The sequence below is a fragment of the Neomonachus schauinslandi genome, chromosome 4, assembly GCF_002201575.2.
Source record: "Neomonachus schauinslandi chromosome 4, ASM220157v2, whole genome shotgun sequence".
NCBI classification, from domain to species: Eukaryota; Metazoa; Chordata; class Mammalia; order Carnivora; family Phocidae; genus Neomonachus; species Neomonachus schauinslandi.
Genome location: NC_058406.1, coordinates 26,383,786 through 26,411,104, shown reverse-complemented (window position 1 = coordinate 26,411,104; position 27,319 = coordinate 26,383,786). Strand labels below are relative to the sequence as shown.

The following is a 27,319-nucleotide window of genomic DNA, read 5'->3' as shown; positions in this document are numbered from 1 at the left end:
AATGTTACTTGGTATGCTCTTTGTATTCTTTATGTTAAAATCAACCATAATATTTTTAAAAAGTAGGATTGATAAATAAATCTAAGAATGTGTATGAAAAACAAGTAAATAAACCACCGGTTGGCTAATCAAGCAAGAAAGCATGTATATAGAAATTGTTGAGGAAACTTAGTATACAGAAAAAATAAATACTTTCTATACCTTTACGTAAATACGTTTTCAAAAAAGCCTAAGTAAAATGCTCTTTCTAGAAAAATTACAATTAAGAATTGAGGAGAAAGAAACAGAAAGGGAGAAGTGGCAGAGAAATATTCCTAAAACAAACAAAATTCTAGGCCCAGATACATCTACCACTAAATTCTTACAAGTCTCTGAGGGACAGATTTTTCCTTTATCACCTGAACCTTTCTAAAGTATAATGATAGAAAGAGTCTCTTCTTTTTGGGTTATTTAGTCATATTTTCATAAAGTAGATTAAGAATTCATATTGCACCATCTATTTGTGTCAACCCTAACCATAGTCATGTTTAAACGTGACAGTTCACAGGAAAAGGAAATACCAATAGCTCAAGTAGATAACCCAACCTTATTATTATTATTATTATTTTAAAAGATTTTATTTATTCATTTGTCAGAAAGAGAGAGAGACCATGCGCACAAGCAGGGGGAGCGGCAGGCAGAGGGAGAAGCAGGCTCCCTGCTGAGCAAGAAGCCTGATGCAGGACTTGATCCCAGGACCCTGGAATCACGACCTGAGTTGAAGGCAGACGCTTAACCGACTGAGCCACCCAGGCACCCCCTACCCCAACCTTATTCTTAAGTGAAAATACAAAATTCCACTGGGATTGATACCAGACTGGCAAAGATCAAAATATTTCAGAACACTGTTTATAAAGATTCAAGAAAATAGGCAATCTCACACATGGGTGGTGGGACTGTAAATGGGCATAATCCTTATAGAAAGCAATTTGCCAGTATCTATCAAGAATAAAAATGCATAAATCTTCTGACCTAGTAATTCTAATTTAAAATTTTATCTTACAGTAACTCAATCATGTGCAATGACCTATGTACAAGGTTATTATTATTTTTTAAATATTTTATTTATTTATTTGGCAGAGAGAGGGCACAAGGAGGGGGAGCGGCAGGCAGAGGGGAAGGGAGAAACAGCCCGCCGCCCCTGACCCTGAGCAGGGAGCCCAATGTGGGGCTCGATCCCAGGACTCTGGGATCATGACCTGAGCTGAAGGCAGACGCTTAACCGACTGAGCCACCCTGGCCCCTGTACGAGGTTATTAAATGCAGGATTATTTATAATAGCAAAATACTAGAAAGAATTGAAATGTTTATTGTTAGGGACTGCTCAAATATATTATGGTACATTCATACAATGAAATTTTATGCAGTTGTAAAAAAAAATCAAGAAACTCTTTAGTACTGATATAGGACAATCTCAAAAATACGTTAAGTGGACAAGTTGAAGAACGGTGTGCACTGCAGAGTACTATCTGTGAAAAATATCTCCAGGAGGATATTTGAGAAACAGATAACACTACAGGGAAGGGGGAATTGGGTACTAAAAAGAGGAAGGAGACTTTTCTCTTTTCAGTCTGTTTTTTTGAATTTTCAATCAAGTGAATGTTACATGTTCTAATGAAAAAAAATTTTTTTCTTAGGAGATAAAATTTTGAAATAAAAAACAAACATTCCAGCAGAAATACAAAATTCTTTTAGGTAAATTCAAATTAGCAAATGTTATGTTTCTTTCATCTGATGGATAAACTTTTCTACAATTCCATTGAGTCTTTCAGGTTCCATCAGTTTATTCACCAATTCCTGCTCAACAGCCATTAGGGCTAGGCCGCTAAGCTTCTCTTGTCCCATGGTATGACATAAATATGTTTTAAGACGGGGCAGTATAGAAAATGAATTTTCAGCACTTGAAGTAACTGGCCAAGACAAAGCAATATATAATAACTTTGATATGCAAGGAATATTATTGTGAAGACCATGCTGAATAAACAAACAGCCAAGATTGATGAAGTTGATACAATCATAATCTATGACAAAATTGAGCTTTGCATATTGCCGATAAAATCTAAGTTCTGGGATGATGTCTGCATCAAGTTTATAAAATTCTTGGACATGTTTGGCTGTTGTCTCATTTAATGGTTCATTCCATTTAAATAATAGTTCTGAAATTTGCTTCATTTTACAATAATCAAACTCTGAAAAACATAATTTTAAATTATTTAATATAGTATCCAATCCTTGGTAATAAATATTAATTTTATATTGTTCTTCTGTTGAAGTAGGAAAAAACACACTATCTGAATTGCCAAGATCTACTGTTTTCTGAATTTTTCTTCTTTTCTGAAAAGAAGGTCTTTCAACTTCAAAACCTTTACTGGTTATTTTTTGACATATTTCCTCTGCTCCATCCCAGATAGTTTTGAAATAGGCATCATTTCTTTCAGATGATAAACATTCCAAAATTGCTTCTATTTTTGAAGACAACGAAAAAATATCTATGGTTTCACTTTGAAGCTCTTTGGAAAGAATTCCTGTAACACTTAACACTCGATAAAGAAATTTCAAACAAAAGATAAATTCAAATTTGGAAACCAATATTAACAAATCACTCAATTCATCAGCCAAACTTGTGTTTGAAGAATGGCTTGATACAACTTCCAATGTTTCAATAATCTCTGGAAGGCCCTCAATCACAGACAGTAATGTATGATCATGGACTGTCCAACATGATTGTGATGTATGCTTCTTGCATGTTTTGTTTTGACTTAGCTTACAAATGTTTTGAAAATTTGCAGACATTTCCCCAGACATATGAATAGTGTTGAACAAAGAGTTGAGAGTATTTAGAGCACTTCGGAGTTCTTTCACTTCTTTACAAAACCTAATTACCGCTAAATCCAAAAAATGTGCATAACAATGTATGTACAAAGCTCTTGGCTCTTCTTTCTTGAATTCTGCTGCAATTTTACTAAATTTTCCCCTCAAATTAGTGGTACTATCATAGGCCTGGCCACATATCTTCTTCAGATCAACTCCAATTTGCTGCAGGTAAGTTTTGATAATCCTATGTAAGTTAGTCCCAGTCATCTCTTCAGTATCTATAAAACCCAAGAATCTTTCTTTAATTAAGACAGCCTTTGACATTTTTTGTGGGTATCTTACACAAACTGAAAGCTGTTCTTTAGTGGCACTATCAGTTGTCTCATCACATATTATTGAAAAAGCTGAGGAGGCATTGATTTCATTCACAATATCTTGTAGCATTTCAGTCTTTATTATTTCAATAATATCATTTTGAATTTGTGTACTATTATAGAAGTCAACTTGTGAATTCATAAGTCGAAATATTTCTTCTCCTTTATCTTTTGCTCTGATTTCTAACAGTTCTAAAAAATTGCCTTTATTCACAGATGAAATCGATTGGTCATTTCCTCTTAATGGTAAACACTGCTTCCCAAGAAATAAAATATTTTCAATTATAAGCTTTAGGTACTTTTTATTTCCTTCAATCTGTTTTGAATGAATAGATAAATTATCATTGATGGCTTCATCAGAAAACTGGTATTCCTTCCAAAACTGCAATGACTTCAAATGCATTTCACTTTTTTCATGCTTTCTGAATTTTTCTAGAGTCTTTTTCCAATTAGAAATTCCTTGGGCTGCAAATGATTCTCCTCCAAAACTAAAATTTTTTTGGCAGAACAACTGGCATGAATAACAGAATGTCACTTCCTTTTTAATACTGTTTTTCAAATGCTGGAAATTTGAACACCAAGATTTTTTAATGCTTCGTGACTTATCTTTAACTTTTTGTACTTTGGATGTAAATTTTGGGTGACATAGTCCATCACTTATTTTCACAGATTTCATATTGTATGTAGCATCTTGGTTTGACACTTGATCTTTTTGTACTTCTACACTGGACTCAACCATATGCTGACTGGGTATTGATGAAGATGGAGAAAGGCTTGGCTGTTCAACACTACCAGTTGCAACACCACTACTTGATTCACTGGGTAAACTCTTAGAAATGTTTGAGAGAAAAAGAGAAAAGCATTTGTTTGAACAGTTTTCAAATGATTAAAATATCAAACATATCTATCCTAATAACACAATAAAATGAAATGGGTGAGTTGCAATATTCGCTCCACTAGGGGGAAACATTAACAATTATTTATAATATAAAGTTGCAATCTAAATTCAGCATTAAATGTTCAAAGAATCTTTTGGTATGTAATTGTAATAAAATAATTTTTATTGCTCACGTGACCTAGAATATTGAAAAAGGTAATAAAGAATGCAGAGGAAAAACTACAACTAATAATACTTCTGTTTAAATATTCTTATTAATAATTTCAAGTCAAACCTGAGATTTGGGAAATTGAATGTGAATACCAAAAGATGTCTCTTGCTCAACTTTTTTGAGCTCTTCGATGAAAACAGGAATGAATATGCTCATATATATATATATATGGACACACACACACATATATACATATAAATATGCACAAAATATGCTTAAAAAAGACAAGACAGTGTCAAAAATATTAAGGACAAAACTTACATCTACAATGACATTTGCTGTTACTGAAGAAACTGTATCTGCTAAAATAAAAGAGTATCATCAATTCAAGATCTTGTATGCAATAAAATATATGCTATAAAATAGCATCATAAACTACAATTGCTTATTTCATATCAGACAACAAAAACAACCTTAGAATATAGATAGATTCATCAAGGATGGGACAACAGTGTATATGTCAGGTATCTTTATATCAATTTTACCTTGTAAGACATCAGAGTTCATGATAGGTAGGGAAACATGAGTATCTGCCAATGATACTATATTGCTTATAACTGGAGTTGTATCTTTCTTTGGAGAAAAGAGATCCGTTGAGGCATCATGTACCACGGAAACATTTACTGAAAAAAATAAAAAGATTTCTCAAAAACCAAGCAGATTCAATCAATCAGAAAGCACTGTTTAATAACAAGTGTTTCAACAAACAATGAAAAAATCTAATAGCTTGGGGTGCCTGGGTGGCTCAGTGGGTTAAGCGTCTGCCTTCGGCTCGAGTCATGATCCTGGGGTCCTGGGATTAACCCCCGCATCTGGCTTCCTGCTCGGTGGGGAGCCTGCTTCTCCCTCTCCCTCTCCCTCTGCTGCTCCCCGCTTGTATACACTCTCTGTCAAATAAGTGAATAAAATCTTAAAAAAAAAAAAAAATCTAATAGCTTTAGGTATTATTGCTGGATATTGGAGTATGGCTTAGGGATCGCCAGGTTCTTTAGGATAACACATTAATAACCTTAAACTGATAATTTCCTTTTTCCATTTTTTAACATATTTTACCTTTGCATACAATTTCTCAGTTCTTTTAACCATTTGCTTGAAATTTCAAGCAAATCTTTACATGAAATTACCCATGAAGAACAGAAAAGAGATTCCTTTAGAATCTCCTAATGGTTATCATTTCTTTCATCATTTTAAAAAATATTTTATTTTTTTAAAGTAATCTCTACACCCAACATGGGACTCAAACCCATAACCCCAAGATTAAGAGTCGCTCGCTCTACCGACTGAGGTAGCCAGGCGTCCCTAATGGGTATCATTTCTAACTCTTTCAAGATTCATAACCCTCAACATGAATGGAGCTACACTGGTATCTAAGCTAGTATTGCAAAGATTTCTATAATGAGCCAGTTTACATGATGTACAAGCCCCAGGGGCATCATTTACTTTATTATCTATGTAAACAGGACCAGTGGTCCTATATGAGGCTCTTTGATGGAATACGAAGTTGGCCCTGGGTGACTTGTGTTTTTCTATTAGTGAACTTCCAAGTATTTCCAACTAGTTCTATTTGCTGTAAAAAATGTAACTAATATCCTTGTTTTTACAAAGCAGGGCTAAGTACAAAATTCTATATTCTAACACAACAATCTTTACAAATAAATATTAAGTCTCTGGTTGTGAAGTAGGCTTCCTTTTATATAAAACTACTGGAAAACTTTTTTTAAAATGTAGGCTCCATGCCCAATGTGGGGCTTGAACTCATGACCCTGAGATCAAGAGTTACATGATCTACTGACTGAGCCAGCCAGGCGCACTGAAAAACATTTTTTTGCAATGAATTTTGCATTGTTTTGACTTTTTTTTTTTTTTTTTAAAGATTTTGTTTATTTATTTGACAGAGAGAGACACAGCGAGAGCGGGAACACAAGCAGGGGGAGTGGGAGAGGGAGAAGCAGGCTTCCCGCAGAGCAGGGAGCCCGATGTGGGGCTCGATCCCAGGACCCTGGGATCATGACCTGAGCTGAAGGCAGACGCTTAACGACTGAGCCACCCAGGCACCTCTGTTTTGACTTTTTTTTTTTTTTTTTTTAAATTTTTTTTTTTTTTAAAGATTTTATTTATTTATTTGAGACAGAGAGAATGAGATAGAGCATGAGAGGGAGGAGGGTCAGAGGGAGAAGCAGACTCCCTGCCGAGCAGGGAGCCCGATGCGGGACTCGATCCCGGGACTCCAGGATCATGACCTGAGCCGAAGGCAGTCGCTTAACCGACTGAGCCACCCAGGCGCCCCTGTTTTGACTTTTAAGTCAGTTTAATTTCGAGATGAATCAAGGTTATAAATTAAAGGAAAGCAGTAATATTCTTCAATAGTTTCTAAACCTCTGATAAATGCTAAACAAACATTACCTGTAGATGATTCCGTCTTAGCTTTATTGTAAGCAGAGAAACAATTAATAGAACAAAAAAGGTCTGTCTTCCCCAAGTCATTGGTGGTCTCAATCACTTCATCTGAGGGCTTCAATGATTTGCAAGGAACAGATGTAAGTGTTTTGGCTGGTTTCTGTTTAGAAATTAAAGTAATATTCATATTCCTGGTATATGACATATATTGTTAACAAACAAAAATATACTCATCATTACGGCTCTTAGTTAAAATATAGCAAGTGATGATAATGAAGCCACATTTTTACACTTTCTTAAAAACCAGAAAAAAATAATGAGCACTGGGTATTATATGCAACTGATGAATCACTAAACTCTACCCTGAAACTAATAATACCCTACACGTTAACTAACTTGAATTAAAAACAAACAAGAGAAAAAAAAAGGCAATACAGATTACAGTGACAAAAATGAAAGAGATCAATCCAATAAATCACTATTTGTGTTATTTATCAGATAATATTAGTAGCAGCAGTAATACATATGCAAGCAATGAAGAAAGAGGTCATAGAATATGGTCATCATTCCAGGCAATCAAAGCCAACTGGATAAATAAACAAAAGTCTTACAATTATATCTCTTTCCTCAATTCCACTTTGAATATTAACTCAGGAAAGCCTTCTATTGGTACTAAGGAGGAGCCAGAGACCGGCTGTGGGAATCACTGTTTCTCTAGGCTAACTTCATGGTTAAAATTGCAAGCATACTGCAAGAAAGTAGCATACTAGCAGTAAAATATACAGAATATAGTGCATTCAGGAAGCAGTAAGTGTGCAAAGCTAAATGATATAAACTGTGAGGCTTACCATCTATTGTTTCTACTGAAACAGGAACCATCATTCCTGGACTTATGGCAATGGTGAAAAAGAACTGCTTTTGGGGCATAAAGTACAAGGACAAATGAAAATATCTTATACAGGGGTGGCTGGGTGGCTCAGTCAGTTAATGTCTGCCTTCAGCTCAGGTCATGATCCCAGGGTCCTGGGATTGAGCCCCACATTGGGCTCAATTCTCTCTCTCAAATAAATACTCAAAAAAAAAAAAAAAAAGAAAAAGAAAAAATACACATTTTCTTCCGTGAAAAACAACTTGGCAAAGGAACAATGAAACAAAAAACAGAGTATAACTTTGAAAATTCTTTTACACTTTACTAGTATGACTTTTTATACTTTGAGAAGCCCTGGGGTGCCTGGGTGGCTCAGTCGGTTAAGCATCTGCCTTCTGCTCAGGTCATGATCCCAGAGCCCTGGGATTAACGGCCCCTTGGGCTCCCTGCTCAGCGGACAGTCTGCTTCTCCCTCTTCTCTGTCCCTCCCCATCCACTCGTGTTGTCTCTCACTTTCCCTCTCTCTCAAATAAATAAAATCTTAAAAAAAAAAAAAAAAATTTAAAAAAAAAAGAAAGAAAGAAAAGATGTGGCTTACAAATGACCTATTAGGAACAATTCAATCTTCAATTGCATGATTTTAAGGAAGAATTTATGGAGATAGAGTTGGGTCTCAAAGCATCATCTGAACAAGCAAGACAACCTCAATCCTACCTCATGAAAGGGGCTCAGACCACCAACTGCATTAATCTCATTTAGTCTACCAAAGCAGAACCCAGCTTCTCTGTTCTCAGAACCTCTCACCCAAGGCTCTCCTACCAGAAATAGGGGATTCTTTCTTTTTTTTTAAGATTTTATTTATTTATTTGACAGAGAGATAGAGAGCACAAGTAGGCAGAGGGCGAGGGAGAAGCAGGCTCTCCGCTGAGCAGGGAGCTGGACGTGGGGCTCAATCCCAGGACCCCAGGATCATGACCTGAGCCGAAGGGAGCCGCTTAACCAACTGAGCCACCCAGGCGCCCCGGGGATTATTTCTCATTCAGAAAAGCATGTGACATTCTTGATTCATTTTAACCTTGCTTAGGTATAAGAAAACATAGAATTAAAAACACTGTGTGGGGCACCTGGGTGGCTCAGTCGTTAAGCGTCTGCCTTCGGCTTAAGTCATGATCCCAGGGTCCTGGGATCGAGCCCCACATCAGGCTCCCTGCTCAGCAGGAAGCCTGCTTCTCCCTCTCCCACTTCCCCTGCTTGTGTTCCCTCTTACGCTGTGTCTCTCTCCGTCAAATAAATAAATAAAATCTTAAAAAAAACCCCAAAACACTTTGTGGTTGAGTCTTACTGACCAGTAGGCTATTATTATTTCTGCTATCTTTATTTGCAGTTTATAAAAAAGTTTTCATATGCTTGGCTTTTCTTCAAGGCCAGATCATCCTGAGATTCTTTAGGAAAATCTCCATACAGAATTTATCATGAATTGTTATGTAAGAGGAACTGTCTCTCAGAAGTTTTTTATTTCATCTTCTTCACTGTCCTACCAACTGAAACTGTTCCCAATGGTACGAAAAGCTAATCGCCACCCTTTTCCTAAAGTGGAACCATCCACAAGTGAACTAACGGAAGGAACTCAATCTTGGATGTTTCATTTGAGTCCCATGCAGTCAAATTCAAATGGAGTGGTTCTTTATGCAACAGGTCTTTATTCATACCTGCTTTTATGCTGTAATACTCTTTGACCAATTTTTTTTCACGATTTTATTTATTTATTTGAGAGAGAGAGAGTGCGCGAGTGCGTGGGGTGGGAGAGGAGCAGAGGGAGAAGGACAAGCAGACTCTGCACTGAGTACAGAGCCTCACGTGGGGCTTGATCTCATGACATGAGTTGAAATCAAGAGTCAGACGCTTAACTGACTGAGCCACCCAGGCACCCCTCTCCTTGAACTATTAAAGTAATGGGACTGTCCTTTCATCTGAAGCATATGAAACAGACTAGAGACAGTTTAATAGTAAGCCCCACAGTTCTCAAGACCACCGTGATGAGGCTGTCAGAGTGAAACTGAAAACAGGCATTACTACAAGACAGTGTTTCACATGCTGGTATCTTACTTCATACTGAATCTAGGATTTAAAAAAATTCAGTAAAAACTCTAATATTTAAGCAAAATAATCAGAATCCCTCAAAGTTAAAAAAAATTGCAACTTACAACAGTAGTCTTCTGACACATGCTGCACTTGGTTAAAATGCTATTAGTACATATGGTAACAAATGCTTTTCTTTTTTCTTCATATGATGAAAGACAAGACTGGCTGCAAAAATTTTTGCTAGACGTATTATCTTCCAGCTGGACACTGATCACATCCTTTAGATTTAAGATGTCTCTAAAAGGAAAAACAAGGGCACCATTAAACACTTTTGTAAGTTAAAGCACTCCCTCAAGTAACCCTCTCCCATTTCATCTACCTTTAGATGGTGCAACAGCAGTGACACCAGCCTTGAAATAAGAAAACCTGAATTTGGTATTTAGTTCTAGGACTTATATTATGCAATGACGGGTAAGTCATATATACTCCCAAATGTTGATTCCCTCATCTATAAAGTAGGGATTATAAAACACAACTGATAGCACAGTTTGAGGATTACGTAGCTTATATTAATTAGTGCTAGTGATAAAAGAATGATGATGAGAAATCACAAATTCATACCTGACCAACTCTGTAATCTACAAGACAGAGGATATCAAAATATGGTCTACAAACCTCCGGGGATACTCCAGATACTTTTAGAGGGGTCCACAAAAAACAAAACTATTTTCATATTAAAATATTATTTGTCCAAAAAAACTGTCTTTTTCCCTATGTTAACATTTGAACTGATGGTGCACAATCAACAATGGGCCACTGCAATTCCACTCCTAGGCATGTACCCCAAGGAACTGAAGAGAAGTACTCAAAAAAAGTATAAATACACGTATGTTCCTAACAGCACTATTTCAAATAGCTAAAAAAGATAGGGGCACTGGGCTGGCTCAGTTGCTAAAGCACACAACTCTTGATCTCAGGGTTGTGAGTTCAAGCCCCACATTGGGCCTGGAGCTTACTTAAAAAAGAAAAAAAAAATAGCTAAAAGATGGAAACAGCCCAAATGTTCACCAATGAATGAATGAACAAATTGTGCTATATCCATACAATGGAATATTACTCAGCTATAAAAAAAAGAATGAAGTGCTACATGCTACAACACATACAAACCTCGGATAAATCTCGACAAAATTATGCTAAAAGACAGACACAGAAGGTTGTATGCTGTAGGATTCCAGTGATATGAAATATCCAGAATAGGTAAATCCATGGATAGAATGAAGATTGGTGGTTGCCAGGGGCTGAAGAAAGAGGAGATCTCTGGGGAGAAACTGCTTACTGGATACACTGGAGTGACAGAAATGTTCTGAACTAGACACTGTTGAGTGTACTAAATACTACTGAAGTGGCTTTTTGTTATGTGACTTTCACCTCAATAAATTGGGAGAAAAAAAACAATGCTGGGTCAAACGCCAGAGCCTGAGCACAAATTAAGGCAGTTGAACCAGAATGTCCTAGTATGTTATTCATTGCCACATATTCGCTGTAAAAATCATTTACTTTATTAAACTTTATCCTTGACAACCTCTTTTTAGTATTCTGTGTGATGATATGGGACACAGGCATAAAGTACTTCTCCTTCACACCAAAGTATGATGGTTGTCTCAAGGAAAATCTCACGTGGGAATGTTGAGAGTTACAACCTGAGGTAGTTACCTTTTTCATGGAATACATTTTTACTTGAAAAACAAACTATTATCCAGAGTGGGTATCTGGCAAATATTTTCTCAAAAATGAATAAAGTAAGACTGTTACTTCAAGATAAACAACTGGCAGTTTCACTGCCAATGATAAAAGTCGAGCTTTCATTGAAAATTAGAATTATGGAAAATATCCCATCTCCAACTTGCTTCCCAATAGTTAAGCTTTCTTGATGAGATTAGTGGTATTTTTTTTTTTTTTTAGTGTTTCTTTTAACAAATGTGATTTTAAAAATATTGCATAAATATGCCAACAGGGGCACCTGGGTGGCTCAGTTGGTTGAGCGTCTGCCTTCAGCTCAGGTCATGATCCCAGGGTCCTGGGATCGAGCCCTATGTCAGGCTCTCTGCTCAGCGGGGAGCCTGCTTCTTCCTCTGCCTGCTCATTTACCCGTGTGCTCTCTCTGTCTCTCAAATAAATAAATAAAATCTTTATAAAAAAAAAAAAGAAATATGCCAACATTTGGAAGATCTACATAACTCAGTGAACCAGTACTTTCCAAATTATGATAGCATGTAAGAAAAATCATTCATTCATGGGTAAAAAAAAAGCCATTCAAAGTACAAACAGACCAATGTATTTTAACCTAACAGTACAAAAAATTCATTGGTATGGTTTCAGATTTCACATTGTAACTAACCTTTAAGAAGTACTACCTATTTTCTGGTAGATGATCAAAGAAGAGCATCCACAAAATCTAAAAGGCTATTAAAACACTCCTCCCTTTTCCAATTACATATTTGTAGTGCCAGATTTTTTTTCACACTTCAGCTAAAACAACATTTTCCAATAAACTGAACAGAGGCAGATATGAAAACCCAGTCAGACGCTGAAGTGGTTTGCAAAACTGATAAAATGATGCTTATTGAATTTTTCTTAAAATTCCTCCTCACTAAATTAAAAAATGTATATGGCTATTTTTCATTAAAAATATTATTTATGTCAACATGCAATGAGTTATTATTTTTAAATGAGTTAATAATTAGTTTAAAAATTTTTCAATTTTAATTTCGAACACAGTATGTATTGGTAGATAGAACCTACATAAACTAAAGCTCTCTGGCTCTTCAAAAAATTTTAAGAGTGGAAAGGGGTCCAGAGACCAGAATGTTTAAGAACTGCCATGGTATCTGGCTACTTAGAACCCTTAGAGTATCAATCTTTCAGGATAATAGTTTTCCAGATGAAATATTCCTGAAATCAACACTATTTTAACACTTACAAATTTTTAGTGTATTATGATTTTCCTCCTTCTTAAATAGATGGTACCAAAAGTAACAGGTTCATTTCATTATCACGAATCAATCATTTTACTGGTTTAAAATATAGCTCTAGGGGCGCCCGGGTGGCTCAGTTGGTTGAGCAACTGCCTTCGGCTCAGGTCATGATCCTGGAGTCCCGGGATCGAGTCCCACATCGGGCTCCCTGCTCGGCAGGGGGTCTGCTTCTCTTTCTGACCCTCTTCCCTCTCGTGCTCTCTGTCTCTCATTCTCTCTCTCTCAAATAAATAAATAAAAAATCTTAAAAAAAAAAAAAAAATAAAATAAAATATAGCTCTAAATGCAGTATCTGAGTTGTGCTATCCTTGTACTTTACTCGACAAAAACTTTTCTAGGATTCACTGTGTGCCAGTTGGTGTTTATGCACTGGGAATATAAAGATGAGTATGATCTGGTTCCTAATCTCATCAAGAGGTTCATAGTCTAGGGGCGCCTGGGTGGCTCAGTTGGTTAGGTATCTGCCTTCAGCTCAGGTCATGATCCCGGGGTCCTGGGATTGAGTCTTGCATTGGGTTCCCTGCTCAGCGGGGAGTCTGCTTCCCCCTCTCCCTGCTCCTTCTCTCTCTCAAATAAACGAATAAAATCTTAAAAAAAAAAAAAGAGGTTCATATTCTAACTGGGGCGATATCAATTCTTTCTTTAAAAGCATTAATTTTATGATTAATGTTGTGGGAACTATGAACACTATTAAAACACAGGCCATGGAATAATTACTCTGAGTGGGTGGGGGGTTAGTGAGAGGAGAGGAAAAAATGGTGTGGGAACAGACAAGAGGTAAAGATATTTGAGGCAGACCTTTAAGACAGAAAGAAATTAGCAGATGGAAAGGGAGGCAGAAGAAACCACTGGCAAAAGCATGGAAGTCTGAAAATGTTTACTGATTTTTACTGCTACCAGTATATTACATTCCTGGTTTCTAATCAACTAAGTCCTTATAAATAAAAAAACTAAAAAATGAGTTTTCTTAATAGTACCTGAAATTAGCTTAAACAAACTCTAAGCACAGGACTGAACAACTTTCCTACATGTAAGTGTTATATAGCACAGGGATATTCTGAACTCTGCTGATTGCTATCAGAATCTCTGGTTGGTTCCAACTGGGATACTAAAGTGCAGAAATGACACTTCTTAAATACACTGCTCTCAAAAGAAGTCTTATTTTGGGCGCCTGGGTGGCTCAGTTGGTTAAGCGACTGCCTTCAGCTCAGGTCATGATCCCAGGGTCCTGGGATCGAGTCCCACATCGGGCTCCTTGCTCAGCAAGGAGCCTGCTTCTCCCTCTGACCCTCTCCTCTCTCATGCTGTTTCTCTCTCGCTCGCTCTCCAATAAATAAATAAATAAAATCTTTAAAAAAAAAAAAAAAGAAGTCTTATTTTTCTAACATGATTTAAAATGCCATTTTCGAAGCTAACTTTTATTTGGTTCATGAAACAGAATAAAAACTGCATTAACTCAAAACAGATCTTAAATCATTGCTATGAAAGAAACCTCAATACTAACTGATAATTAGCTAAAATCTTGAGAACTCTATATTAATACAAGATGCTAATAAATGTGAAAGAAAAAAATTTTTTAAAAAGCACAGGTTACTCTGGACAATGGATGGCCTCTCCCAGCCTAAGCATTATTACCGTTCCACCAACCTATACAATAGTGTTTTTATCAAAAAAAAATCTGGATTCCAAAGGAAGTAAAACCTGTTTCATATTTTTGCTCATATTGGATTTCTTCATCTTAGGGAACAACTTACACACTATATCTTTCCTGTTTCAGCCTTTTCAATCTGTCTGGGAGATCTGCTGAAGATGTACAATGGGTAAACTCCAAACACAGTAACATGATACCTTAACTTCTCAGGACCTCAGTTTCCTCAAAACCAAAAGAAAATGTTTGGACTGGATGATCTCTAAGGTCCCTTCCAGTTTTATGATTCTGCAGAGAAAGAAAGCAGACTGAAGAGAGTGCCTTACAGCCCTTAGCAAAAAGGAAAAAAGACATAGTATTGAAGGGTTGAAAAAACACAAGAGAAAGGTTGAGTTTCAGGGAGTAAGACTCGAAGCAACAGATAATACCCGAAGCAGCAGCTAAACAAGGAGCTGAAGCAACCAATAAAAAGGGTTTGTGAGTTTGTTAAGAGAATAACAGTGATAACTAACATTTACTAAGGTCTTATTACATGCCAGTATTGTTTTGATCACTTAAATCTATTATTTAATGCTCATAATTCTTATATGCATTTAACAAAACAAATGGGAATACTAAGAAGTTCTCGATGCTTTTCAAACTTTAGCATATAGATGTATCATCTGGGGACAAATGCAACTCTGATTCAGTAGGTCTGGATGAGGCCTGAGATTCTGTATTTTTATTTAACAAGCTCCCAGATGATATGGATACAGCTGCTATGAGTTGTACAATATAACCGTAAATGGAGGAAGCAAAATTCAAATTATGGCAACCTGATTCCAAAATAAGACATATGAAAGGAATTTATTATATTTACGAGCAAAACTGGTGGCTTATGTGTTTTCTTTGTTCTGAAACAAAAACATTTAAAATTTAGCATTAGCATTTAATGAGTACTAACAAACCAGAATTATACTACGATAGGATTCTCAAAGCACGTTGATCCTTTATATATCTCAGGATAGAGTTCAAGGTTTTGGACATTTTCCACTAATTCATTATGAAATTACTACTTCCTTTCTCTGTATCTAAATTGCCTTACATATATATATAAAGAAGTTAGCAATACAGACCCCAACACTGAAATCTTGAAAAGACTACATCCATCCATGTTTACCTACGACTATTCAATTTTGTAAAAGAATCAAATAACTTCATTTACCATTATGAGAAACATTATTTTATAATGTTACACCTTGGCTATTTTATACCTTGGAAGATCCAAATTAACTATTACATGATTAATGTGTTAGTGGTTTGCCTCCTATACGGTTAAATGATAAAATAGAATGGGCATATAATAATTTCATTTACAGAGAATTTTAAATGAAGAGTAGGAAGGTTAAGTTTCAGAAGTCACATTATTTAAAGCTGAAGAGAAATAGAACTCCTTATGTTTTAATTTCTGCAAATCTCTCAACAAAAAAAGTATTTCTGAAGAATCTAACAGAGGAACTGAAAGCAGAAGCAGCTTCTTTTCACTAAACCAAGGTGATACTTCTTCAGAAAAAATGAAAATAGGGGCGCCTGGGTGGCTCAGATGGTTAAGCATCTGCCTTCGGCTCAGGTCATGATCCCAGAGTCCTGGGATCAAGCCCCGCATCACGCTCCCTGCTTGGCGGGGAGCCTGCTTCTCCCTCTACCCCTGCTGTTCCCCCTGCTTGTGCTCTCTCACTCTCTCTGTCAAATAAATAAATAAAATCTTTAAAAAAAAAGAAAAGAGGGCGCCTGGGTGGCTCAGTTGGTTAAGCGACTGCCTTCGGCTCAGGTCATGATCCTGGAGTCCCTGGATCGAGTCCCGCGTCGGGCTCCCTGCTCAGCAGGGAGTCTGCTTCTCCCTCTGACCCTCCTCCCTCTCATGCTCTCTGTCTCTCATTCTCTCTCTCTCAAAAAAAAAAAAAAAAAAAAAAAAAAAAAAAAAAAAAAAAAAAAAAAAGAAAAGAAAAGAAAAAATGAAAATGTAGACAGTTACAACCAAGACTCTGATCAAGATCTATGTAGGGAAGTAAAAGGGGGCATAATTTAGAATTATATACTTTGAGCAGTTTGAACAAGTTCTCTTGGGAAGAGCTGGTGAATTGGCAGATGAAATGTATTCAGTGATGCACAGCGTGGAGCAGAAAAGCTGAGTAGACCCTTTCCTCTGATAAGCAGTTTGCCCCTTCTGGAGGATTTTTTTACAACCAGAACAGGAAACCTGAATAGCTGTGGTTGAAACTGAAGGAAGCATTTTATTCATGCCAGATGATGTCAGAGAAAGCTGAATGCCTGCAGTCAACTGTGGAGCTATAAACACAAAACAGGAAGGAAGAAAATTAGTATTTACGTAAAATTAAGTATGCATTCTTTTGTTTTCTTTTAGAGGTTACTTCTGGACTTGAAACCCCAAACAATGCACTATTCAAAGACGCTCTAAAAAAGTAGAATAAACTGGCTATTACATTGGTTAGAATAAATAGGATTAATTTAAGTAATTCTATTACCACTGTCTGAAAATGTGGTGTTTATTTTCAGTTCATTCTCCTGAGTTTTAGGCTGCTGGGCTTGACAATACTCCTAAAAAAAGAGATGAAAATAATGAATACAATGTGTATAAAACAACTAGTTATTCAACAGAAAATAATACTGTATATTATTGATATATAATACTGTATATTAGTGAATTGTATAACTGAACTGAACCATAGGTGAATACTCCCCTTTTGGTGACCTTTGGCTGACACATTATATTCTATACATTATATATTATATTCTATAATACCTAGATGTGATTTCAGTAATATTTGTTCACAGAATCCTTCAGTAAGCTACCACAAATAGAGGAGACACACTCAGTAATGACGCCTATTTTCCCTCCTTGTTCTTATCAATAATAGCTAATTGTCTTCATAAAGACCTTAAACACAAAATTGTTGGAGTGGGCTAAATGAGTCTTGCAGAGGATTTTTCAGAGCAGCAGGCACTCTATCTAAACATGATCTATGTGTTTGAATGTCCATACACTGAAGAAGCAATCAATACTTCTGAGATGGGACAACATTCCCCAGTGTCACCAACTCAATGGGAGTAATATCCTTATTTAATACTGATTTACTTTAGGCTATTCCTAAACAGAATACTAGAAATAAATTAAAACTGAATTTACTTTTTGTTTCATTAGAAATTTCAGCTAGTTCATATATAAACATTTTAAGGAAATTTGGCACTACTCACAGAACATTCACAGCTTGAGTCAGTTTATCATTTACAGGTTCTTTAGCATATAATATGTCTAAAAAAGTTTAAGAATAAACATGAAACTGACTTGGGTAAAATAATTACAAAGAAAAAAATTCTAAGAATTTATAATGTACTAAACAGAGTCAGTAGCATAAAAACATACGATTAGTTACTCATATTGTTTCAAGTTAAGAAAAATGAAAACAAAAATGTGTTAACCTTAGTTAGGCCCATAATACCCTAAGCAATCCGTTTATCAATCCAAAACCCAATTCTAAACATCCATTCTTCGCTCAAATCATGTTCTTGCATACAGTTGTGATGGCACTTCACACCATATACCTTGTATTATTTGACCAACTGCTTAGGGGAAGATAAAGATTTCAGGTTTTCAGCCAGTAAACCAGCATCTGCATAACTGAAGTGTATACTTAAATGCTGCTCTACAAAAAAGAAAATAAAGTAGGATATTTACCTGAGCATTGTCAGGTTCTGTCTTCATTTCATCTAGCCGCCCCAGTTGTGGTGTCACTGCTTTGTCACATTTACCATCTATTGGTGATTCTTTCATCTTGGTGTCTGATACAAAAGAATCCTCCAGGTCCAAACTAATGAATTTCTTCTTGGGGAACAGTATCCAGGTTCCTAAAATAAAATATGAATTGATGGGACAGTCTGATTTTCTGGAAGCACACAGGGTCTTTAGACAGCTTGGACTCAAGGTTCCTTCACAGTACCAACACTGGCTTTCTTCCCTTCATCCATTATTCCCCAACATAGCTTTGCTTTATAATTCTTTGGTACACATATCTCTATGCTTTCTTCTGGGACTAGTTTTCTCCACTTCTATTCTCCCAGGCCTGCCTATAGCATAAGCTCACCAAACCCACAAGTTTACTTTTAACTTAGTCTTAGAAAACATAAAGTCTTCTATCCAAGGTTAATCCAAATACCTGTGCTCACTACCTCTCCCCTGCCACTGCTCTTATAGAGCCAATTATTATCTATATCTTCTTCAACTTCTCTTTCCCTCCTTATTGGTTCTTCACATATAAACATTCAGATACATTCAAGGATCCAACTTTTAAAGCTAGTGCCCTCTCTCAGACCACTCCCTTCCCTCATCCTTGAGCCTCTCTGTTTCCTTGAATCCTATGACTGCAAGGCCTATTTCTCCTCCTATCTCTTTGACAGTCTTCTTCTCATTTATTTCACCTGCTTCTAAAATATTTGTGTTCTGGGTGCCTTAGTTAGTTAAGCATCTGCCTTTGGCTCAGGTCATGATCCCGGGGTCCTGGGACAGAGCCCCGAGTCAAGCTTTCTGTTCTGCTTTTCCCTTTGCAGCGCCCCCCCACCCCACCCAGCTCATGTTCTCTCTCAAATAAAATCTTTTAAAAAATAAAAATATTTGTGTTCCTCCAAAGCACAATTCCACAGGACTCTTTCTCACTTGTTCTGTGGGCAAAACCTTGGATTCAACTATCATTTATAGGCTGATTTTCCCCTGTATTTCTGAGCTCCAGCCCATATACCTAACTGCCTACTAAATATCTCCACTTGGACGCTCCACAGGTCCCTCAAATTCAAGAGATTTAAAACTATATTCTTATATAATTCCCATAAGCCTGCTTTACACATGTTCCCTTTCTTATAAAATGCACTATCCTATATACTCAATTTCCCAAACCAGAAATCTAGGGGTAATCCTAAGCTTCTCTTCTCTCAAAGTTCCCACATCTAATCACCAAAGTGGATCAAATATACCTTCTATATATGTTTTGAATCTACTTTGCATTTACACTTCATGCCTGCCCCCCCTCCCATTAATGGATTCCTTTTTGGTAACTAGATAAGATAGTTAAAATCCAAAATCAAAATATAAAAGATTGTTGCACATTCAGGCTTAAAATATAATTCCATTTTATAGCTTTTGAGGAACTACAAGTGCCTTTTTTTGTTTTTTAAGATTTTTATTTTTTGAGAGAGAGCTTGTGTGCGCACAAGCAGGTGGGAGGAACAGAGGTCGAGGGAGAAGCAGGCTCCCCACTGAGCAGGGAGTGGGACATGGGGCTCGATTCCAGGACCCTGAGATCATGACCTGAGCTGAAGGCAGATGCTTAACCTACTGAGCCACCCAGGCCCTCCTACAAGTGACTTTTGATTGCTCAGCCCCAACGCCTCTTTTTCCAGGACAGACTGGTTCCTTCTATATTCTTTTCTCTCATCTTGGTCCTTTCCCCACTTTTCTGGTAGCTTTTACTGCAAGTCCCTATCACAAAGCAGAAAATTAAATGAATAAGGCCTGACTTGTGAAGTGCAATAAAAGCTCATATGGCGGGCGCCTGGGTGGCTCAGTGGGTTAAGCAACTGCCTTCGGCTCAGGTCATGATCCTGGAGTCCTGGGATCGAGTCCCGCATCGGGCTCCCTGCTCAGCGAGGAGCCTGCTTCTCCCTCTGAGCCTCCCCCCCTCATGTACTCTCTCTCATTCTCGCTCTCTCAAATAAATAAATAAAATCTTTTTTTTTTTTTTTAAAGATTTTATTCATTTATTTGAGAGAGAGAATGAGATAGAGAGAGTATGAGAGTGGGGAGGGTCAGAGGGAGAAGCAGACTCCCCGCCGAGCAGGGAGCCCGATGCGGGACTCGATCCAGGGACTCCAGGATCATGACCTGAGCCGAAGGCAGTCGCTTAACCAACTGAGCCACCCAGGCGCCCTAAATAAATAAAATCTTAAAAAAAAAAAAAAAAAAGCTCATATGGCCTCTGCCCAGCCCATTTGAGCATTACACACAACCAGCAAAGCAAAACTCACGGGAAATTAACTACTAGACTGTCATTCACCTGAAAGAAAATATGCAAGTCTAAAAATCAATTAAAAACAAAGCATCTATGAGCTTTTGCATCTTGGAATCCCTTCAAATGTGTCAGTCATTACACCAATAGGCAAATAATGGAAAGCACCTTGACAGTGTAATTAATTAATCTAAAATATGTTTTTGAAGCAGGGAAAACAGTATATAACATTTCTTTAGCTATTAGAAAAACAAAAAGAGCAAAAAACATACATGAATAACAAATCCAGTACTTCTTTTTCCAACAAGATGCACATTAGAGTAAAATAAGTCCTAGAAACCTCTTTTTTTTTTTTTAAAGATTTTATTTTTGGGGCGCCTGGTTGGCTCAGTAGGAGGAGCATGCGTGGGGCTTGAACTCACGACCCTGAGATCAAGAGTCACATGCTCCTCCAACTGAGCCACGTAGGCACCCTGAAACCTCTTTTTTATATAGTCTATCACCTGTCTTTCCTGGGGATAAACCATGTATGTCAGAGAGTATTAATAGTCCTAGGATAAATGTGGTACATGTTCCTGCTGGTTAATAATACTACTTGGTAATAACCAATTAAAACATTTTAAACCAAAGAGGGATATATCATGGATCAGAAAACAAAATTCACATTAATTTTTTAAGAAGACTTTATTTATTTATTTGACAGAGAGAGAGAGCACAAGCAGGGGGAGGAGCAGGCAGAGGGGGAGGGAGAAGCAGGCTCCCCACTGAGCAGGGAGCCCGATGCGGGGCTCGATCCCAGGACCCTGGGATCATGACCTGAGCCGAAGGCAGTTGCTTAACCAACTGAGCCACCCAGGTGCCCCTCAAAATTGATATTAATTTTTAAAGTAAAACATGAGACTGCAAAGAAATTGCAAGCTATCGGGAGTTATTTCCAGACACACAAACAGATCTCCAGAGAGAATGTATGTGCTTTCCTCCTGGAAAATTAGTACAATATTGATGCTTCAAATTGCTTCACCTTAATCTTTTAATTCTTCCCCACTATGTTGTGCTCATACTGTTCTACTTGTAAAGTCATTTTTGCTTATTCAAACCCTATTCAGCTTCTAAACCAACTCAGCTCCAAATTTTATCAGATTGGCAAGAATTAAAAATAAGAATGATATTTGACGCCTGGGTGGCTCAGTCGGTTAAGCGTCTGTCTCGGGCTCAGGTCATGATCTCAGGGTCCTGGGATCAAGTCCTGGGATCAAGTCCCGCATCGGGCTCCTTGCTCAGTGGGGAGCCTGCTTCTCTCTCTGCCTGTCACTCTCCCTGCTTATGCTCTCTCTGTCTGTCTGACAAATAAGTAAAATCTTAAAAGACTGATAAGTGTAGGGGTGCCTGGCTGGCTCAGTCGGCAGAGCACAAAACGCCTGATTATGAGGGGTCATGAGCCCCATGTTGGGTGTAGAGATAACCTAAAAAAAAGAAGAGATGATAAATCTAGGCATAACAGATAACATTAACAGGCTTTACCCCTGAGCACACTTTGCAGGACAGAGCAGAGGAAAAGGGCCAAGCAGAAAACAGCAGCACCAATGAGCTAAGGAGATGGGAGTTCTGGGTGGCCAAAGCAGTCAGAACTCTTGAGGCACAAAGGACAGGGGGAACCAAGGAGAAACAAGCCTCCCAATTTGCATACAAATCTCCTCCTCCACTTATTAGCTGACTTCCAAATGTACATCTACAGAGTATGACACTAAAAAATCTAGCAGAAAACAGAAGGTTGAGTCTAAAGAGCTGAACAGAGATTATATATAGTAGCTTTGCAGAGCTAAGAACAAAGTTGAAATTTAAGCCCAGCAAAGGTAGAGGGGATTTGGTAAAGATCTGGACTTGCAGTTGAGAGGGCCCATGTGTTAGGAGTAAGGGCCACATCATAGGAGAAAAGACCACTCCCTAGAAGAAAGGGCAAACCAAAATAAATCAGCCCTAATAAGGTATAACACTAACCCTCAAAAGGATCAATATAATCTGTTAGAAAAAAAAAAATATATATATTTATATATAAATATATATAGTCTGTTAGAACTATCTGCCTGCCTACAGGAAACGTAGCCCTCTCTGGAGGAAGTACACCTAGAGTCTTTAAATTTTTTCATCCATAATACAATAAAAATTTATGGGTACATCCCAACAAAAAAAACCCCAAAAGACTGAAAACCAATGAAAAGAAAAAAGACAATAGAACAGACCTATAGGTAACTCATATTGGTATTATCAGGCTAGGACTTTGATACATTTGAGAAAATAGAGAAGAAGATGGAGAAGTTTAGCAGAGTCCTGGAATAATTAAAAAAAAAAAGTCATGGAAATTTGATAACTGGAAAATAAAATAGGGAAATTAAGAACAGATACATTCTGGGGCGCCTGGGTGGCTCAGTCGTTAAGCGTCTGCCTTTGGCTCAGGTCATGACTCCAGGGTCCTGGGATCGAGCCCCGCATCGGGCTCCCTGCTTGGCGGGAAGCCTGCTTCTCCCTCTCCCACTCCCCCTGCTTGTGTTCCCTTCTCTCGCTGTGTCTCTGTCAAATAAATAAAATCTTTAAAAAAAAAAAAGAATAGATACATTTTATATCAACAGTACAAAGTAGTTCAGATTGATACATAAGAGGATAAAAATACAAATAAGGTAAGCAACATGTGGAACAAGGCAAAAAGGTCTAACACAGAGGTAAACCGAGTCCCAGAATAAGGGAAAACAGACAACGTAACAGAAGCAGTATTTGAAGAACTACTGGCTAGACAATTTCCCCAAAATCAAGAAAAATATCAAACCACACAAATTCAAGAAGCTCTATGAGTAACAAATAAGGTAAATACAAAAGGGAAACACAACCACCCACATCATAGTCACACTAGTGCAAAGTAAAGATTAAAAAAAAAAATCTTAAAAGCAGCTAAAGAAAAAAGACTTAACATACAGGAGAACAAAAATTAGAATAAAGGCTGTTTTCTTTTCAGAAACATGAAGGCCAGAAGCCAATGGAGTATCTTTACGGTGCTGAAAAAAACAACTACCTAAAAATCTCTAGTCAGTAAAAATATCCTTCGAAAATAAAGGTGAAATCAGGATATTTTCAGATAAATGAAAATGAGAATTTATCACAAACAAACCTATACTGTAGAAATGCTAAAGAAAATTCTTTAAGTTAAAGTGAAATACTCAATGGAAATTTGGTGTAAAAACTGGAAAGGGAGAAGTAAACAAAGTGCTTTTATTTGTAGAGAGCACGATGGTGTACATAGAAAACCCTAAGGAATATCTTCTAGCCACCCAGTAAAATACTCAAGTGAACTTAGAAGGATCATAGGATAATACAACATCAATATTTAAAATTTTCTTCTCTCACCGCTTCACCATTGTTCTAGAGGTTCTAGTCAGGTTAATAATGCAAGAAAACGGGGCAGCTGGGTGGCTCAGTCGTTAAGCGTCTGCCTTCGGTTCAGGTCATGATCCCAGGGTCCTGGGATCGAGCCCCGCATCGGGCTCCTGGCTCAGCAAGGAGCCTGCTTCTCCCTCTCCCACTCCCCCTGCTTGTGTTCCCTCTCTCTTTCTGTAAAATAAATAAATAAAATCTTTAAAAAAAAATTATTTATTTGACAGAGAGAGGCACAGCGAGAGAGGGAACACAAACAGGGGGAGTGGGAGAGGGAGAAGCAGGCTCCTCGCTGAGCCAGGAGCCCGATGTGGGGCTCGATCCCAGGACCCTGGGATCATGACCTGAACCGAAGGCAGACGCTTAACGACTGAGCCACCCAGGCACCCTGTCAAATAAATAAATTAAAAAAAAATGCAAGAAAAAAAAAAGAAATCTTGAAAAGGAAGAAGTAAAATTGTCATTGTTTTAGAGATGACATGTTGTATACATTGAAAATGATCTCCAAGTAATTACTGCAATTATTAAGTAAATTTAGGAATTTAGGATTAGGAATTCCAAAATCATTTTTTTACTAGAACAATTAAATAAAAATTTTATTTTTATTTTTTAAAAAGATTTATTTAATTATTTGTCAGAGAGAGAGTGTGAGCGAGTGCACAAGCAGGGGGAGCGGCAGGCAGAGGGAGAAGCAGGCTCCCCGCTGAGCAAGGAGCCTGATGTGAAACTTGATCCCAGGACCCTGGCTGGGATCATGACCCAAGCCAAAGGCAGACATTTAACTGAGCCAACAAGTGTCCCCGAAAATAAAAACTTTAAAACAACCATTTGTAAAGCATCTCAAAACATCAAATATATGAATATATCTAATGAAATATGTCAAGATCTCTACACTGAAAACAAAACAGTGCTAAGAGACATTAAGGAAGATATAGAGAAACATAGCATGCTCTTTGATTGACTTAATATTGTTACATCAGTTTTCCCCAAATTGAGCTACAGATCAAAATCTCAGTTTTTGTGGATTTGCAAGATGATTCTAATGTATATGGAACGTATACAAAACCCAGAATAGCTAAAACAATCTCAAAAAAGAAAAAAGTTGGAGGACTTACTATAACGCTACAGTAATTAATATACCGTGGTATGGTCACAAGCAAAAATAAAGTGACTACTGTGTCCAGAAGCAGGTATACTCTTTTTACTCCTTTGCATTACAGCCACTTCCTTATACATTACACTTTGCAAAAATATGTTTTATATTCACTTGTGTTCTTTTACTGGTTTGACAGAAAGGCTGGACGCACAAGGCTAAATGCTTTTCAAACCAAACTAAAATGTCCATGCTTAGTTCTATAGGCAATGGGGAGCCATTATTTATGAAATGCCTACATACTAGAATTAGAGGGATAATTAGGATGTCCCAACATTCTATAATACTCTACTAGCACAGGATAATTGTAACAATATAAACACATGGAAGGTAAAAAGCAGAAATGAGGGAAGAGAAAATGGGTAAAGTCTTCTAGAAGAGAAGATCTAAGCTAGGTTTTAAAGTGCCTACAAAGCAATGATGAAAGAATATTCCAGGTTGGAGAGAGCATGTTAACTCTTGTAAATCAGTAGCTTTTGGGGTTCCGCAAACATTTCATTCATATTTTTTAAAATTAGTTTAAAAATAGGGGCGCCTAGGTGGCTCAGATGGTTAAGCGTCTGCCTTCGGCTCAGGTCATGATCCCAGGGTCCTGGGATCGAGCCCCACATCGGGCTCCTGGCTCAGCGAGGAGCCTGCTTCTCCCTCTCCCTCTGCCTCTCTCCCTGCTCATGCTTTCGCTCTCTGTATCTCTGTGTCTCAAATGAATAAATAAAAATCTTTAAAAAAATTACTTTAAAAATAAAATCATGATAAACATTTAACTGTGTAATATATCAAATGTTAAGTATTTCGAGACGTCCAAAGCATTAATTTGTGCTAGATTAACACTGACCTTCAGGAAATAGCTTTTGCTGCCATCTAGATGAATACAGTTCAATTCCCCATAGCTGTGTCACCGGTAAGGTTACACCTTTTCACCAATCCTTTTTCGATTCTGACCTGTACATGTTCACTCACAGAAAATCCTGGAGGCAAATTTATTATTTTAGCAAGGGCATCTACTCCCCTAACGCTGTTGCCTCATCCTAGAAGTTAAATGTCAAACTGTTCAGTCCTGATACTGCCAGGACTAAATGCAATATAGTTCTTGTTATAAATTTTAAAGGCTTCTCGTCTTGTATATTTGTGATGAGGAATACCAGTTACTGTCAGGAGTTATCAGTGGTCGAACTCTTACTGAAATTGCACCCCGAGAAAGCTGGAAGTTACCGTTTGCAAACACTAGTCCATGCAAACCAAGATACTATCAATCCTGGGCACTAAAGCAATATACTGAAATAAAGTGATGAAGACTGCACCTGCATCTAATCCCAATTTCAAGTCCGAATTCATCGAGTCAAACTTTTGTACTAAACTTTTTTTTTTTTTCAGCTGAGACTCCGTGTACACATCTAATTGCAAAGGACTTCCACGATTTTTTTTTAAAAGTTGTTGGTAAAAACACTACTGCTTAATGAAGGAGAGCTACAAGTGTGATCAAATGAATGTTTTTAAAAAAGGCCGCGGATAGAGACCAAAGGCTTGAAAGCCCAGTAACGGCGCAGTGGGAGCAGGCGGCGAGAAACGCTGGAAAACTCGGGGCAAGGATCCCCCGACTCTGCGGACAAGGTTAAAGGAGACGACAAACACAATCCAGGGGCCTGACCCCGAGCTCCCGACCCTCACATGGCGGAATCCGCACGCAGGGACCCACCTTTAGGACCCCGGCCGGACCCGAAGCTTCATCCTCCCGCCACAGGCGAAACTCTGGGCCCCTTTTCGGTCAGGCGCAGGAATCCACGGCCGCTTAAGAGGGCTTACTAATTTCTCTCAGGGACGCTGGCCGCGCGAGGGTTCTCAAAGGAACTTCGACGCCAAACGGTCACACAGGCCCCGCCCCTTTCCCGCCGCACTCTGCGGCCGAGCATGCGCAGCGCAGGTGGTCGGGCGGGGCCCACGTTCCCTTGGCTACAGAGGGCGGGGAAGAGCCCTTAGTGCTGCCCAGGGTCTGATCTTTGAAGCCGTCCTACAGGGCCCCAAATTTGGACCCTTAAATGCTGGGGCAACGGCGGGATGGACTCAGAGTTCAGGCGCGGCATTTGGATTTACTGGATTCGAGAGATGGGTCTATTAGCAATTTCTGTAAATCCCAATTTCTTCAACCTTGCAATGGGGTTTATTATAGTGCCTTTGCCATAGGCACGTGAAGATTGGAAAGGCAATGTTGGTAAAGTTCCACGTATATAGTAAATTCCCAGTAAAAGGAATTATCTGCAACGATGGAGAGAGGGTTCAGGCTTTTTCCATTTTGGGGCACTCTTCGTATATTAAAAGAATCC

General features: G+C 37.9%; 1 protein-coding gene across 1 annotated transcript; it reads right to left on the bottom strand.

Annotated features, from left to right (window-relative positions):
* Positions 1–1,244: 1,244 nt before the first annotated feature.
* Positions 1,245–26,847, bottom strand: ZMYM1 (zinc finger MYM-type containing 1). The gene is made up of 9 exons (XM_021683686.2): positions 26,695–26,847; positions 18,103–18,272; positions 16,892–16,964; positions 16,445–16,694; positions 9,806–9,980; positions 6,740–6,893; positions 4,822–4,959; positions 4,598–4,638; positions 1,245–4,056 (listed from the first exon to the last, which is right to left on the bottom strand). The coding sequence occupies exons 2-9, from the start codon at positions 18,196–18,198 to the stop codon at positions 1,756–1,758; spliced, it is 3,228 nt and encodes a 1,075-aa protein (XP_021539361.1). The 5' UTR covers positions 18,199–18,272; positions 26,695–26,847; the 3' UTR covers positions 1,245–1,755.
* Between the last annotated feature and the right edge of the window lie 472 nt (positions 26,848–27,319).

Coding starts and splice junctions, on each gene's coding strand:
- ZMYM1 (XM_021683686.2), bottom strand. CDS start 18,198: ATGAAAGAATCACCAATAGATGGTAAATGTGACAAAGCAGTGACACCA. Junction 16,965..18,102: donor CAGAACCTGACAATGCTCAG/GTAAATATCCTA, acceptor CTCTTTTTTTAG/GAGTATTGTCAAGCCCAGCA. Junction 4,960..6,739: donor TAAGACGGAATCATCTACAG/GTAATGTTTGTT, acceptor TATTTTTTTCAG/TAAATGTTTCCGTGGTACAT.